This window comes from Mytilus californianus, unplaced genomic scaffold (assembly GCF_021869535.1).
Source record: "Mytilus californianus isolate M0D057914Y unplaced genomic scaffold, xbMytCali1.0.p SCAF_5, whole genome shotgun sequence".
Classification (NCBI taxonomy): domain Eukaryota; kingdom Metazoa; phylum Mollusca; class Bivalvia; order Mytilida; family Mytilidae; genus Mytilus; species Mytilus californianus.
In genome coordinates, this window is record NW_026262701.1 from 118,054,450 (window position 1) to 118,068,843 (window position 14,394).

The 14,394-nt window shown below is 31.4% G+C and overlaps 1 protein-coding gene across 4 annotated transcripts in view; it reads right to left on the reverse strand.

Moving 5' to 3' along the window:
- The window catches only part of LOC127700824 (solute carrier family 12 member 4-like), an 81,614-nt gene that overhangs the window by 22,316 nt on the left and 44,904 nt on the right, over positions 1-14,394 (reverse strand). For all 4 annotated transcript variants that reach the window (XM_052204508.1, XM_052204506.1, XM_052204507.1 and 1 more), the window contains 6 exons: positions 11,116-11,259; positions 9,753-9,938; positions 4,033-4,262; positions 3,297-3,502; positions 1,722-1,862; positions 616-714 (listed from right to left, as the gene is read on the reverse strand). In XM_052204508.1, the coding sequence (XP_052060468.1) occupies positions 616-714; positions 1,722-1,862; positions 3,297-3,502; positions 4,033-4,262; positions 9,753-9,938; positions 11,116-11,259 (1,006 nt within the window). The remainder of the gene's footprint in view (positions 1-615; positions 715-1,721; positions 1,863-3,296; positions 3,503-4,032; positions 4,263-9,752; positions 9,939-11,115; positions 11,260-14,394) is intronic.

Sequence of the window (14,394 nt, forward strand, 5' to 3'; positions counted from 1 at the left end):
TGAATGTCTTTTAAAAAATGAGTTATCTCCCTTTGTACAGAAATATGGTTTAACATAGTACTCTAACATTAGATATGGTCCAGAGTTATGGTCCATAACTCTGCACTAAATCATCAGACCGGAACAAAATTCGAACTTGATCTATAACTTGTCATGATAAAACTATATACCAAATATCAAATCAATATCTTCAAGAACGAAGAAAAAAAGTGCGGAAAGCTGATTTGCCGGACTGACGGATGGACAGACGGACAGATGGACAGATGGACAGACGGACGGAGTGCAAACCTAAAGTCCCCTTCGACTTCGTCGGTAGGGGACTAATAAAGCATGCTACACATACATTGAATTTCATGACTGTCAGAGTATGCCAAACTGAATCAAAGACACAACAGTATTAGCTATATACTCTTTTTTGATTCAGAGTAAAAGCAGAATTCATTCAAATCTAATTAAAATATTTCCCCCATTTTACTGGTTGAAACAGTCTGTCTGAGGATAAGTGCCTTCTTAGTTCCACCAGCTTATATTTGGCAGGATATACTAAGTGTAAAGTCCACATCACAAAATAGAATGCCACAAATTATTCTGACAAGATTTAAAAACAAAGGATACAGACAAAAGAAGTAGTTATTATGGCACAAATAGTTCCTACAGGAATAGAACGTGAAGCATCTGCTAAGTCACCTGATCTGTTGGATCCAGCCATAATACCTGTAATGAAAAACAACATAAACTACAATCAGAAGTCACCTGATCTGTTGGATCCAGCCATAATACCTGTAATGAAAAACAACATAAATCCAATGAGAAATTCCTGTATACTGTGGATTCATTTATTTTTGTGGATACCAATTTATGTGGATTGAGGAAAAATTGTTTTTTCATAGATATTTGATTTTGCGATTTTGCCAAAAAGTCAGCATATAAGCATAAAGATTTTTTTTTACTTTGTGGAACACTTAAATTAGTTAACCAAAACCCACAAAATCAACGAAAACTGGAATCTAATACATAATAATGAAACCACAGCAGCTGATCCACAGTATATATAAAAGATCATATCAACAGGATTAAAAATTAAAATATTTCTTCTAATGACCTCGTCAGTAAATATCCTAGCTCAGGAACATTATTTTCTGCCTGTCTAGTTAGCCCTTTTCCCAATAATATTTCATATCTATATATGGCTGAAATGAAAAACTAATTAGAATTAGGAATTCCAAGATTTTGTTCTTTTTGTAATATGTACCTTTTTACGTAAAGTGATATTAGCTACAATTTTGAAAGTAAAAGTTGGATTTTTCTTGCTGCCAAGAATATTGGATAATAATTCCCTATTAACAGTCAGTTTGGTTATATCATGTCAAAACAAGCTCAAAAACTTTGCTGATACACAATTATCATGCAAGACATTAATTCAACCTTATTTGGATCTATATGCCTTTTTTTTGTTTTTGACACAGAAAAATATTTCTCAACCTTTCCTTCAGTCTAAGCTACAAAAGACAGCAACTTGTGACAAAGTAATTCTGTCCTTGAATGAATATGTTATTGAAGATTATCAATCTTTCAATAAGATTATAATCCAAACCAAGTCTTTTAAGGGCTGGCCTTGGTGCAGAAATCATGGCTAAATTAAGGAGTTTACTTAGGAAATGCATATTATTTGCTGAGATCCTTCAAGCCAATGCCTAGCTCTAATTACCAACGATACCTACCAGTAACAGAAGGGAAATAAATGGCCATCAGCACCATAAAACTGGAAGTAATATCTGCCACAACCTCTCCATACAGACGATTACCGTGGGTTTCCTGACCAATCACTCGATCTTTCATTGTGTATCTACTGAACAAATTGTCTACAAAACAATTCATATGAGAACATTTATATTTCAATTCCGCACAAACTGCTTTTTTCAAATTATGATTTTTGACTTCATATTATTGAAAAGCTGCTATTAATTTTTTTTTACTATAATAAGCCATTATTTCAGTCTTGTTTTGATACAACAGCATCAGAATGTGTCCTGGAGCTTTCAGACAGTAACTGTGAACATTCTTTGTGCACACTTATATATTTCTTATATATGTGTTATTGTTTGCACTATAAGCTATGAATTTTATTTTATTTTCAGGTTACAATTGGTGGACGCAGACTTCTTACTAGAATATGCAATTGTGGGATACCATTCCTAGCTTGCACTATCAAATTTTCAGATTCAATAAAGTAAGCCATGGTAGAGATCTCACAATCAAGTCAACCTCTCAATGTATCCTTGTACATTCCAAAGACCGATTTTCATGGTTTTGTCTTAACTTTTAATGAGGTCACTCGTGAGTATACAGACATGACTTGCTAAAAAAAATATGACCACAACTGTACAGGGAGACAAACACACACATCTTTAATTGTCCAAAGTTCTGGGACATATTTGCAACTGGAAAAATCAACTCTATAATGGTGCTTTGAGTCTATTGTTTTCATGTTAGTTGGTTTATTTGTGCTTCTTAATGATTTATTGAGTTAAGACATTTGAAACTGATTTTTACAGTTTGTTCTGATGTTGTGCTGTAATACCAGTGTCTCAAGTTAGGGGAGGGTTGAGCACTCATAAACATGTTTAACTGATTTTTACAGTTTGTTCTGATGTTGTGCTGTAATACCAGTGTCTCAGGTTAAGGGAGGGTTGAGCACTCACAAACATGTTTAACTGATTTTTACAGTTTGTTCTGATGTTGTGCTGTAATACCACTGTCTCAGGTTAAGGGAGGGTTGAGCACTCACAAACATGTTTAACTGATTTTTACAGTTTGTTCTGATGTTGTGCTGTAACACCACTGTCTCAGGTTAAGGGAGGGTTGAGCGCTCACAAACATGTTTAACTGATTTTTACAGTTTGTTCTTATCTTTATGTGCCTGTCCCAAGTCAGGAGCCTGTAATTCAGTGGTTGTTGTTGGTTCATGTCTGTCATATTTGTTTTTCTTAAATTGTATTGTATAAATTAGGCTGTTAGTTTTCTCAATTGAATTGTTTCATATTTTTCATGTCGGACCCTATAATAGCTGACTATACTGTATGGGTTTTTCTCATTGCTGAAGGCAGTATGGTGACCTATAACTGATTGGTTTTATCTCCATCATTTGAACACATGTGGATAGCTTTCTCATTGGCAATCATACCTCCTTATTCTATAACAACTATTAATCAATTCAATGAGATAAAATAGTAAAAACAATTGGACATTTAACAAATAACAATCAAGCAGTTAAAAGTGACAATAATCAAGCTTACTTTTGATAACACCACTAGCTATGCCAGGGATACCTGCCATCACATTTGTTTCATGCTCATTGAAATAATCATCACAAACTGTCACATTTCCTTGTAAATTACAATATTTGGCATATATTCTACTATCATTGTTCTTATTACAGTACATAGAATCATTAATATATGACACTGACGATGTTAAAAGTCTATCTCCTAGAAAACATATGCTGAAAAGAAACAGAAGTAAAACCATTAACATATAAAACAGAGGACATGTTAAAAGTCTAAGAACCATTTTTTCAATTAATCATTTGAATTAAAAATGCAACAATATCAATTTCAGACCCTGAAATACATCACAAACTCCAGTAAAATTTCATGCTATAAAATGAATCGGCCTCTCAACCAATAAAGTGAATTATTAATCTAATATTAAATATTTATTGTACAGCTGTTCCCCAAATCAATTTAGTTTGCCTGTAAAATTATTTCTTGAAGCTTTAACTATATTTTTGGCTTTCCAAACTTATAGCTTCAAGCAAACATGCTCATTATTGAAGGATGTATGGTGACCTATAGTTGTTAACTTCTACATCATTTGGTCTCTGGTGGAAATTTGTCTCATTGGCAATCATACCACATCTCCTTATTTTTATATGATTTTTTAGGTGATTTGAAAAACATGTGTTGTGCACATGAAAATTATATCATACATGTTTTAAAGCAAGTAATCTACCTTGAGTAGTTAAATACTTACCTCACACTGTTGTCTGCATTTGATACAAAAAATCCAATATAAATACAGAATATAGATAATATCACACAAGCTAGAGACAGGGAAGCAAATTTACTGACAAATTTGACACCAATAAACACTATCACACTTAGTAACAATAATATCATTGTCCCATACACTCGGTAGTTACTTAATGCATTAGCTTCAATAGTCACATCACCAAATAATGATATCTGTGGTGCCATGTATTTCTGAAAGTAAAAAGTAGTTTAATGTGAGTAAAATGTGCATGTTCAGGAGCAATGTTCTAATTTAAAAGTGAAGGAAAGATTTAACACATTGTATCAGCACATACTGTATAGACATGTTTCCAATTTAGATTTTATGAATGAAGTATCCCTGTTGATCTGGGGTCATTTAGGGAAAACACATAATAAGACATTGTGACATGAAGATATTTGCTCTGTAATATCAAATTTTTCCAGGAAAAAGCACCAGTTGGAAGATCATGTATTGCCTTCTGAACAGAATGTCAACATCAAATATATTTGAGAAAGATTTTCCCCATTCAAATGCCATTCCTACACCATAAAGAAGCTGTATTCTAGATGGTAATCAGTCACAATTTGATATATGTAACACTGTAAGGGCCTAATCTAGGATTTTGGAGAGGGAGAAGTGACTTCTCCTTCCATGAAAATATACTTGCAATTTTTTCATGTTATTGTACAAAATGTATATATAGAAAGTTCTTAATAAAAAAGTTTAGAAAATATAGTTATTTATTCATTGATACCATTTGTACTGTCAACTTGAATTTATTAGTTTAAATAAAATTTGTTGCTTGGGACATGAGGGAGTAGCCTAGTAATATTATTTGCATTAAATTCATGTGCATCTGCCTCAATTTATTTTCAAAAGTCCAGAAAAATATGATTCCCAGTTTACCTGATGAATTTCACATGACTGGGAATTTAATTTATATCACCACTTGTCATTATTTTGTAAAACATTATTGATTGTCCAGGACATCATGTTACATGTAGTTGTAAATTTAGATTCTCGTTAAAGATTGTAAGCCTATAAATGAAAATATCTGTCAATCACATATTAATTAACCGATATAGAGCTAATTTCTATCAGTTTTTAAAGATATCTTCCCTATCAACGAAATTGTCGTGAAAAAAAAAATCCACTGCTGATCACAGCTGGTCGAGTGTTGTACGTTTGCAATCACATTATCCATCAGCTGTCTTTCTAACTTTTATATTTCAATTTATATTCAATGAATATAATAAATCTACCGTTAATTCCCACCCTTAACCCACCGAATAGAACAATTTGATCGACTCGTAATAAATAAAAATAAAACAAATCAGCTGAGTGATTACGCAACATCCTCAGATAAAAATCATCGTAAAATGATAACTTTAACAGACGGTCAGTTTTCCGTTTGAATAGTTTTGAATGTTATATCCAAGGATGTTCAAAGTCGCCGTTGTATTTTTTTAATTTGATCGTCAACAGTATTAGTCCTGGGTCGTTTCGAAAATCTTGATTTTCCTTGTCAGTCGCCTTTTTTTTTTTACCTGGGAGACTTGTAATTCACAAGTTGTCTCCCTTTTACAGATTTTCATAGCGATTAGACTTCGCCATGAAGTCAGTTGGCTGGCGTGATTTAGCGATTTTCAAAATTCTTTTGCGACTTAAATCGTCATTTCGCCAGCAAGATTATCTAGAGGGAAAGACAAGCTAAGTGATTGACACACTCTATTACTAATTAGAATTTTTCTCACCGGTAAAACTAGCCACAGATTTGAATCTAGATGTTATATTCCTTCGGAATCACTTGTGACAATTGAGTTTTTAGCTTGTGAATTTTTACTAACACAAGAATATGCGTACATATGACACAAAGGATCGCACTATCAAATTTTCAAGTTTAAATAACTGTTTAATTTTTCTAAAAACTCTTATTTGGCATATATATTAAATAGTTTACTGTATAATGAACATATGTACTAAATTTAAATTTGTGTGACAACAAATTACCCAAAAACCAAACCTTTAGTTAAAATATTAATTTATTACATTTCCATGTTCAGTGGACTGTGAAATCTGGGTCGAAAGCCTAATTTGGCATACATATTGAAGTTTAAAAAAAAATTTTTTATTCAAAATATTTTCTCTTGATCATAAAGATGTCTGTGTAAGTTTGCTGACTGCTGTTTTATTTTAGAACCTTTAATATGGTTAACCAAAATTTAGTGCTTAAACTAAGTCAAATTACTTCGTTATTCACAATTGAAGTTCAATTTTTTTTAATTACAAAGGATACTGTACTTTAATCAAAAACAAGTTTCTAAAATTTTTATTGGATTCTATTTCGATTTAATGAGATTATTCCAAGATCAAAAACTGTAACAACTAGATTAACCAATGTTGACCAAATTTTATGGTATATAGTCTTGCCACGTCTTTCCTTCACAAATTTTATCGCAGAAGACACTAAAACGGAAATAAATACTGTCCATTAATTAAACAAGTAGTAAGATTACATCAACTAATGCTCTACCAAATAGTTCTACGACCCCTTTTATAAAGACAATGATAAACGAGGAATCGATATCAAGCAACATGACTTACAGCTTTTAATAATGTAATGACTGACCCGTCTATATAAACATGTCAAATATTGTCACTATATATACTGATGTATATGGACAATTACAATTGTTGTTGGTGTCCAGGGGAAAATTTTCCGATGTTTTTCCATCAACTCCTATGAAGATTGAGAGATCGGTGATTTCAAGTGATATACCATCTAAACAAAATATAACTCTTAGCAGCAGAAAACATAAGGGCTTCATCACTGACTCATTTGTATAAATACACAAAGGATCTGTCAATCATCTTTTGGGATTTTATGCAATATTTTCTATAATATTGTATAATTTTTCCATTTTCTTTGGTTACCATATAAATCAAAGGACTACAGGGGGTTTGCTGTATATAAATTGTTTATGAATTTGACATAACCTACGGTGTAAGTTTTAGAGATTTCAATAAGTACTGTAAATTCAGAGATTTCAATAAGTACTGTAAATTCAGAGATTTCAATAAGTATTGTAAATTCAGAGATTTCAATAATTACTGGAAAATTCAGAGATTTCAATAAGTACTGTAAATTCAGAGATTTCAATAAGTACTGTAAATTCAGAGATTTCAATAAGTACTGTAAATTCAGAGATTTCAATAAGTCCTGTAAATTCAGAAATATTTGCTTGAATATATTATTGTGGTTACTGAACAATGGACATAAATGAGAGATTAACTTTTGTGATTTCAAGAAATGCTGTATACTATTATATTACCAAAATTAAAAAGATAAGTTTTTATTTTTAAGCCTATACTGTCACTTTTTTATTGCAATCATAAAAAAAATCTAAACTTATCAAATATATTTTGTACAGAGATGTTCTTTTTTCTCTTATGATAAAATCAAAACACTTAATCATGTTTATATGATAAATTACTGTAAATGTGCTCTATTTTGAATGACATTTTATTAGATGGTCAATATCGATTTTTTTTTTCTTTTAATGGAATGTTATAACATAGCTAATAGCTAAATAACAGACATCAAAATCATCTAAAAGCAGTAATTTTTTTTTCAAATATGATTAAAAGAAGTTGTAGGTTACAGAGATGACTAGATAACCAAGCCACATTCTATATGTGCCTGTCCCAAGTCAGGAGCCTGTAATTCAGTGGTTGTCCTTTGTTGCTGTAGGGGCCTCGATGGCCGAGTGGTCTAAGTAGTTACTACTGTAATCACTAGCCAGTCAACACTGAGGTTGTGAGTTCAAACCCCGCTCGTGCGGGTGCACTCGACTCCAATCTTAATTGACTAGGATTGTCAGTTTTCCTATCGAAGGTCGGTGGTTTTCTCCGGGCACTCCGGCTTCCTCCACCAATAAAAACTGGCCGCACGAAATAGCCCAAAAGCGGTGCTTAAAAGAGGCATTAAAACACCAAAAAATCAAATCAAATCAAACTTTGTTGCTGTATATCATATTTGTTTACTGTTTATTGTTTTGTACATAAATCAGGCCATTAGTTTTCTCGTTTGAATTGTTTTTCATTGTTGAAGGCCATACAGTGACCTATAATTGTTAACTTCTATGTCATTTGGTGTCAGATGGAGAGTTGTGTCACTGGCAATCATACCACATCTTCTTATTTTTATATAGGCCATTTCAAAGTACTATAACAGAAAGGCTAGCATAAGTCAATAACATGTACCAAATTACAATGTTATTGAAATGTTAATGTTTAGTTTAAATTTTTTTTCGTACAAAAAGCAAGCTCTTGCTCACATGAATCCTGTTACCAAATTTCAAGGTGCTCTAATTCGTAGTAGTTCTGAGAAAAATGAGAAGAAAATTTCATACATGGCCATCATGTGTAGGAATATATGGCCATGTATAAAAATTTAAGTATTTGGTAAACAAAGAAGTTGATGAGCGATGAATGCTCAAAGGAAGCCTATAACCAAATTTCTGGAAGCTGTGGTTTGTATTTCTATAGAAAAAAGTTACGGAGAGTGGTAAAACAACAATTCCCTCTTCGGTAAGAGCAGGGAATAATAATAAATTGCTTGAAATTTCATTGGTTCACCTACTGATCTAATGCCACTTCCAATGGTTCAATAGCTAGGCAGTCAGGTTTGTTAGCTGAGGAAACTAGAATGCCGGGAAAAATCAATAACTTTCAATGAGTCATAGGAGAACTAGTGATCAAGGTCACCTTATTGATATTGAAAATGACTACAGCAAGGCAAGAATTCTTACCATAGTGGTAAAAGGCTGAAGTCATCTGTTCACACTACAGGTGACCAACTATCTTTACCTCTCAATATTTAATCAAGAAAGCACTTAAGCTTATAGGTTTTTAATCAATATAACCATAAGGAGATGTGGTATGATTGCCTATGAAACAACTATTAACCTTAGACTAAAGGTCAAGGATGTAAACTACAAGTCACTGTACTGTCTTCAGCAATGAGCAAAACCCATTCTGTTTAGTGTAAGTAAACTATTAAAGCTCAAGGGATGACAAAGTGTGAAAACATTTAGAAGAGAAATCCTATGACCTGACTTCAGCTATTACATAACATTAAACCTAAAACAATTATTACAGACAGCAACCGATCACAATCATAACTAAAACTACACATATGTAGTATAATAATTGATATTTTAATCTCAAATTTTAGTGCAATAAAAATGATAAAAAATTCTTTAAAAAAAAGATTCACTTTGAAATTTTAAGAAACTCTTCTTATTACTTTGTCATCACATTTTATTGATAGTGAAAGAGCCAGGAAAAAAATAAAATACAATGTAATTATAACTGAAAAATTAAGTGTCATCACATTTTATTGATAGTGAAAGAGCCAGGAAAAAAATAAAATACAATGTAATTATAACTGAAAAATTAAGTGTATTCTTTTCCCTTGTTTTGGGATAACAAAGACTATTTCGTTGGTTTTCTCCTTTAAATTGTTTTGAATTTGTCATTTCGGGGCCTTTTATAGCTTGCTATGGGGTTTGGTTTTGCTCATTGTTGAAGGCCTTACAGAGACTTAAAGTTGTTAATTTACTATGTCATTTGGTCTATGGTGGAGATTTGTTCCATTAGCAATCATATCATATCTTTTTATTTTTATATTCACTTACCAACAAAATTTCTACAGAACCAATAATGTACATAGACGATGCCACAGTGGTCCCTAGATAAAACAATATCCCTACAGCTCCACCAAACTCTGGACCCAGAGCTCTGGATATCATGAAATAGGATCCTCCAGCTGGAACCACACCATTAGTGGCTATGGCACTCATAGATATAGCTGTTAACATGGTCTAAAGGAAAAATAACAAGTCATTATATCTATCAACTATAAACAGAAAGATAATGAGCAATGGATGGGAAAATGATCACAATGTATAAGATGCTTGCATGAAGCCTAATACCAAATTTCAGGATGATCTATTCAGTATTTCCTATGATAAATGTGATGAAAATTGTCCCTAGACAGACAAAGCTAAAACAGTATCTCCCCTCAATCTGGCTATAATTTTACCAAATAATCAGTCAAAAATCTTAGAACAATTATGCCTAATGATAAGCCCAAAATACCTGAAACATTTAGGCCAAATGATTTCTGATAAAGCATTAAATATTAGGCCAAATGAACATTCATAAAACCTGAAACAATAAGCTAAATGAACAACCATAAAAGTGACATATACATATAACAGTATGACCATTTTATGTGTCAACTTCAAACAAAAGTAATGACAAGAGTAAAGTTTAATTTCATGAATTGGCTTAAAATAACCGCTGACTGCATTATATTTTATCTTTAATCAGTTATATGTCAATCAATCAACATGTTTATCACTAACGAAATAATGTTTTCAATGAACTGAACCTAACAAGATTTATTCTAATTCTCCAGTGCACATCAGGCAAAAAATTAGACAATTTTTAAAATAGATATCATTCATCATACAAAGACTTCTGTAGCCTATATAAAAGTGACCCGCTTCCACATTGAATTTTTATTCACGACAAAACAACAGCTATTCAACTTCAAACCCTTAACTATTTTTGCAACACCTTTGTTTATACAGGATTGGGAGGATTAATGAATGCTAAGGCTTTGGATGGGAAATTTTGACCATTTGGAGACATTTATTACGTTTTGTGAAAAATATTAAGCTCAAAGGTATGGTAGAACTTTTCCACTATGCAGAATCTACATTTTTTATCATCACATAAAATTAAGACAAGTTCTTGTTATTTCCTCCTTCCACCAACCTTTCTCTAGTACCAATTACTCTTATCATGAGACGAAAGACAATAAAGCAGTTCAAAAATCATTGCCCAGATATATTAACATTCCTACAATGTTTCCTTACAGTCCTCTCATGATGTGTCAACATAAATATTTTAAAATGTTCTCATTTCAACAACCATCCAATGTTTCCTTACAGTCTTTCAAACAGCCCCCTTTCCCAGGCCATGACTACTTACTGTTAAACAACAGATAACTACAATTCCAAGACTCTCCAATAGTCCAGCCATGCCAACAATCCATGTCATACGTATAAACAGCAGTACACCAAATATATTCTGTATGGTAGGTAAATAAACTCCAAACAATGTTCCAAGCTTGGCCTGCAAAAAAATTAACTTGGTGTTATTTTTTTAATTCTTTTTTTTTTTACGATAAAGCTACAAAAGACATTTTATTAAATCACAATTTTTCAAATTTGAACAGATCCTTTCAAAATACATTGTAAAATAATTATGCTCATTGACAAAACACAACACTTTCATGTAAAAAAGTTTTATCATATCAAATAATGCTTGAATGTCCTTGTATGTTAAAGTGTATATTCTAAAATAGTACCCCTTTTGCAAGAGAATTTCTCACTTATTTCTATGTTACAATTTATTCATTTTATTTCATAACCTATTATAAGCCTTACATCCCTTGCCCAACACCCTGTAAATGATAAAAATCATTCTATTACAATAACAAATAAAACGATTAAAGCTTAGTTTGGCAAAAGGGATTTCTAAAATGCCTAAAATTATCAAGATAGACATAGCAATAGCTTTGGGCATATGCACAATATTGTCACTTAGAAGTTAAATTACACATATATGCAAAATACTGAATAAAATGTATCATAATTAATCCTATTTTTTCATATAAACAGTTTGTTGCTTTTAAAGATAAATATGACAAACCAGGAACAACTTATTGTTTGAATTTGCAAAGATGGATATCAATGAAACTTTTACATTCATCAGAAAGTGAAAAAAGCCTGAAATCAAGGTTTACATCAATGTCTGTTAAGAATAATATTTCCATCTTGAACATAATGGAAAATTTTGATCCATATTATCAAAGTAATTCACACATTAGAAATAATAAAAAAAAATATCAAAAAATTGTGTTAACAAAGCAATTTTAAAGAGAACACATAAATCTTTAAGTTCTGAGTAAAGAAGAAGAGTAGAAGAATGGACAGAAAAATCAAAGTCACTGAGGAAGGAAAGAAGAGTGTTGGATGAGATATCTTCTCTTGTAGATATATAGGAAGCAAATTATACATCTTGTCCAACCAAATGAGTTTTACTTCTGACGGGAGAGATGTCATTCCCTTTTCATGCCTAAATGTTTTTCTGATCACTTGATTGAAAGTGAAAAAATGCCAAAAGCCTGAAATCATCTAACACATCAATGTTTGTTTTAAGAATAAACTATTTCAGAAATACATCGCTGCCTTGTAAATTATGTTGTGCAGTTTTCTGACATCTGGACTAGGACCAATCAAAATGTATAACACAGTGAACTTTGACTCTTCTGAATTGGTTCAATATTATTCAACACATTCCCTCAAAGTCTTGATATCAATTTTTCCCCTGTGATCAGATAAATATTTAAGTCACCCAAAGGTCATTTTCTGATTCAAAATATCTCCAATGTATAGAAATAACCCATTAAAAGTCAAATCGATCTCATAACTATCATATATATTCATCACATTGTTTAGACTACTTATTCATTCTCTGAAAATTATATTGAATAGTGACCATGATAAATACCTTCTTATATTAATCATGATTAACAGGTATATCTTCTTATATTAATCATGATTAACAGGTATACCTTCTTATATTGATCACAATTAACAGGTATACCTTCTTATATTGATCACAATTAACAGGTATATCTTCTTATATTGATCATGATTAACAAGTATACCTTCTTATATTGATCACAATTAACAGGTATATCTTCTTATATTAATCATGATTAACAGGTATACCTTCTTATATTGATCACAATTAACAGGTATACCTTCTTATATTAATCATGATTAACAGGTATATCTTCTTATATTAATCATGATTAACAGGTATACCTTCTTATATTGATCACAATTAACAGGTATACCTTCTTATATTGATCACAATTAACAGATATATCTTCTTACATTGATCATGATTAACAAGTATACCTTCTTATATTGATCACAATTAACAGGTACATGTATATCTTCTTATATTGATCATGATTAACAGGTATAACGTGAGGATACTGAAATTGCACCTATTTTGACAGTTTTTTTCACCCATGTTTATTTATGATCCAGACAAAAGTTTCAATTCTGTGTTTATTTTGTAGATGTATCCTTATTTACTATATAGTTCCCCCAATTAAATTTTGAATCCTTATTGCATCATAGAAAAATGTGTTTGAACCGACCTCCAAACGATCCATGATTCTGTAATGAGGAGTACCCAAATTGCATCCATGCTTAAATTCACATCCTTAAATCCTCGAATAACTGATGTTTTGATTTATATCTTCAAATATTTAGAACAATTTGACAATAGTCCATGCTTACTATTCATTTTATAAGAAATGGATGCCTGCAAAATATTTTAATTACTCATTTTTTAAAGTTGACTTTTTGTGGACGTGGCATGGTGACGTTTCCGTAGATTTTACTTTTTCCAGTGAATACTTCATATGTTGATATATACTGTAAATGTTTTGTGTGTATTTAAATATATTTAGCTATGTCGAAAGCCGTGCATGATGTCAAATCATAAAAATACAAATTGTTTAGTCTCCAAGAAAACTTAAAAAAAGATTTCTGCTGTTATTTTTGTTAAATGGGTGCAATTTGGGTACTCTGTACAATTTGGTTACCTTCTTACATTGATCATGATTAGCAGATATGCCTTCTTATATAATATAGATCATGATTAACATGTATGCCTTCTTATGTTGATCATGATTAACAGGTATACCTTCTTATATTGATCATGATTAACAAGTATACCTTCTTACATTGATCACGATTAACAAGTATACCTTCTTATTTGAATACCTGAATATGGACAATTTATTTTACAAATCTTACAAAAGTATAGAAATCTAGTAACCCCATTTCTTGGCTTACTGTGAAGTTGAGTAACAAATCTGGCTTTGTTTTGAGCAAAACTCATCAAAATATTTCAAACATTATGACCCATCACCCATTATATGCATCATGACCTGACTTTTGACCTTCAATTGTTAACTGGTATAAGTGAGAAGCTAAACCTTGATTTGTATGATTAATGTGATATATATGATTAATGGTCAAACCAATCAATTAAGTTACAATCACAAATGGTGGCTCTGCAGAACCTATACTGCTCACCTGAATCTTTGTCCAATGATCCTAGTTACCTATTCAATCTTTAAAAATTTGGCAATAAATAATTTGGAGCTTTACAGAATTTTTC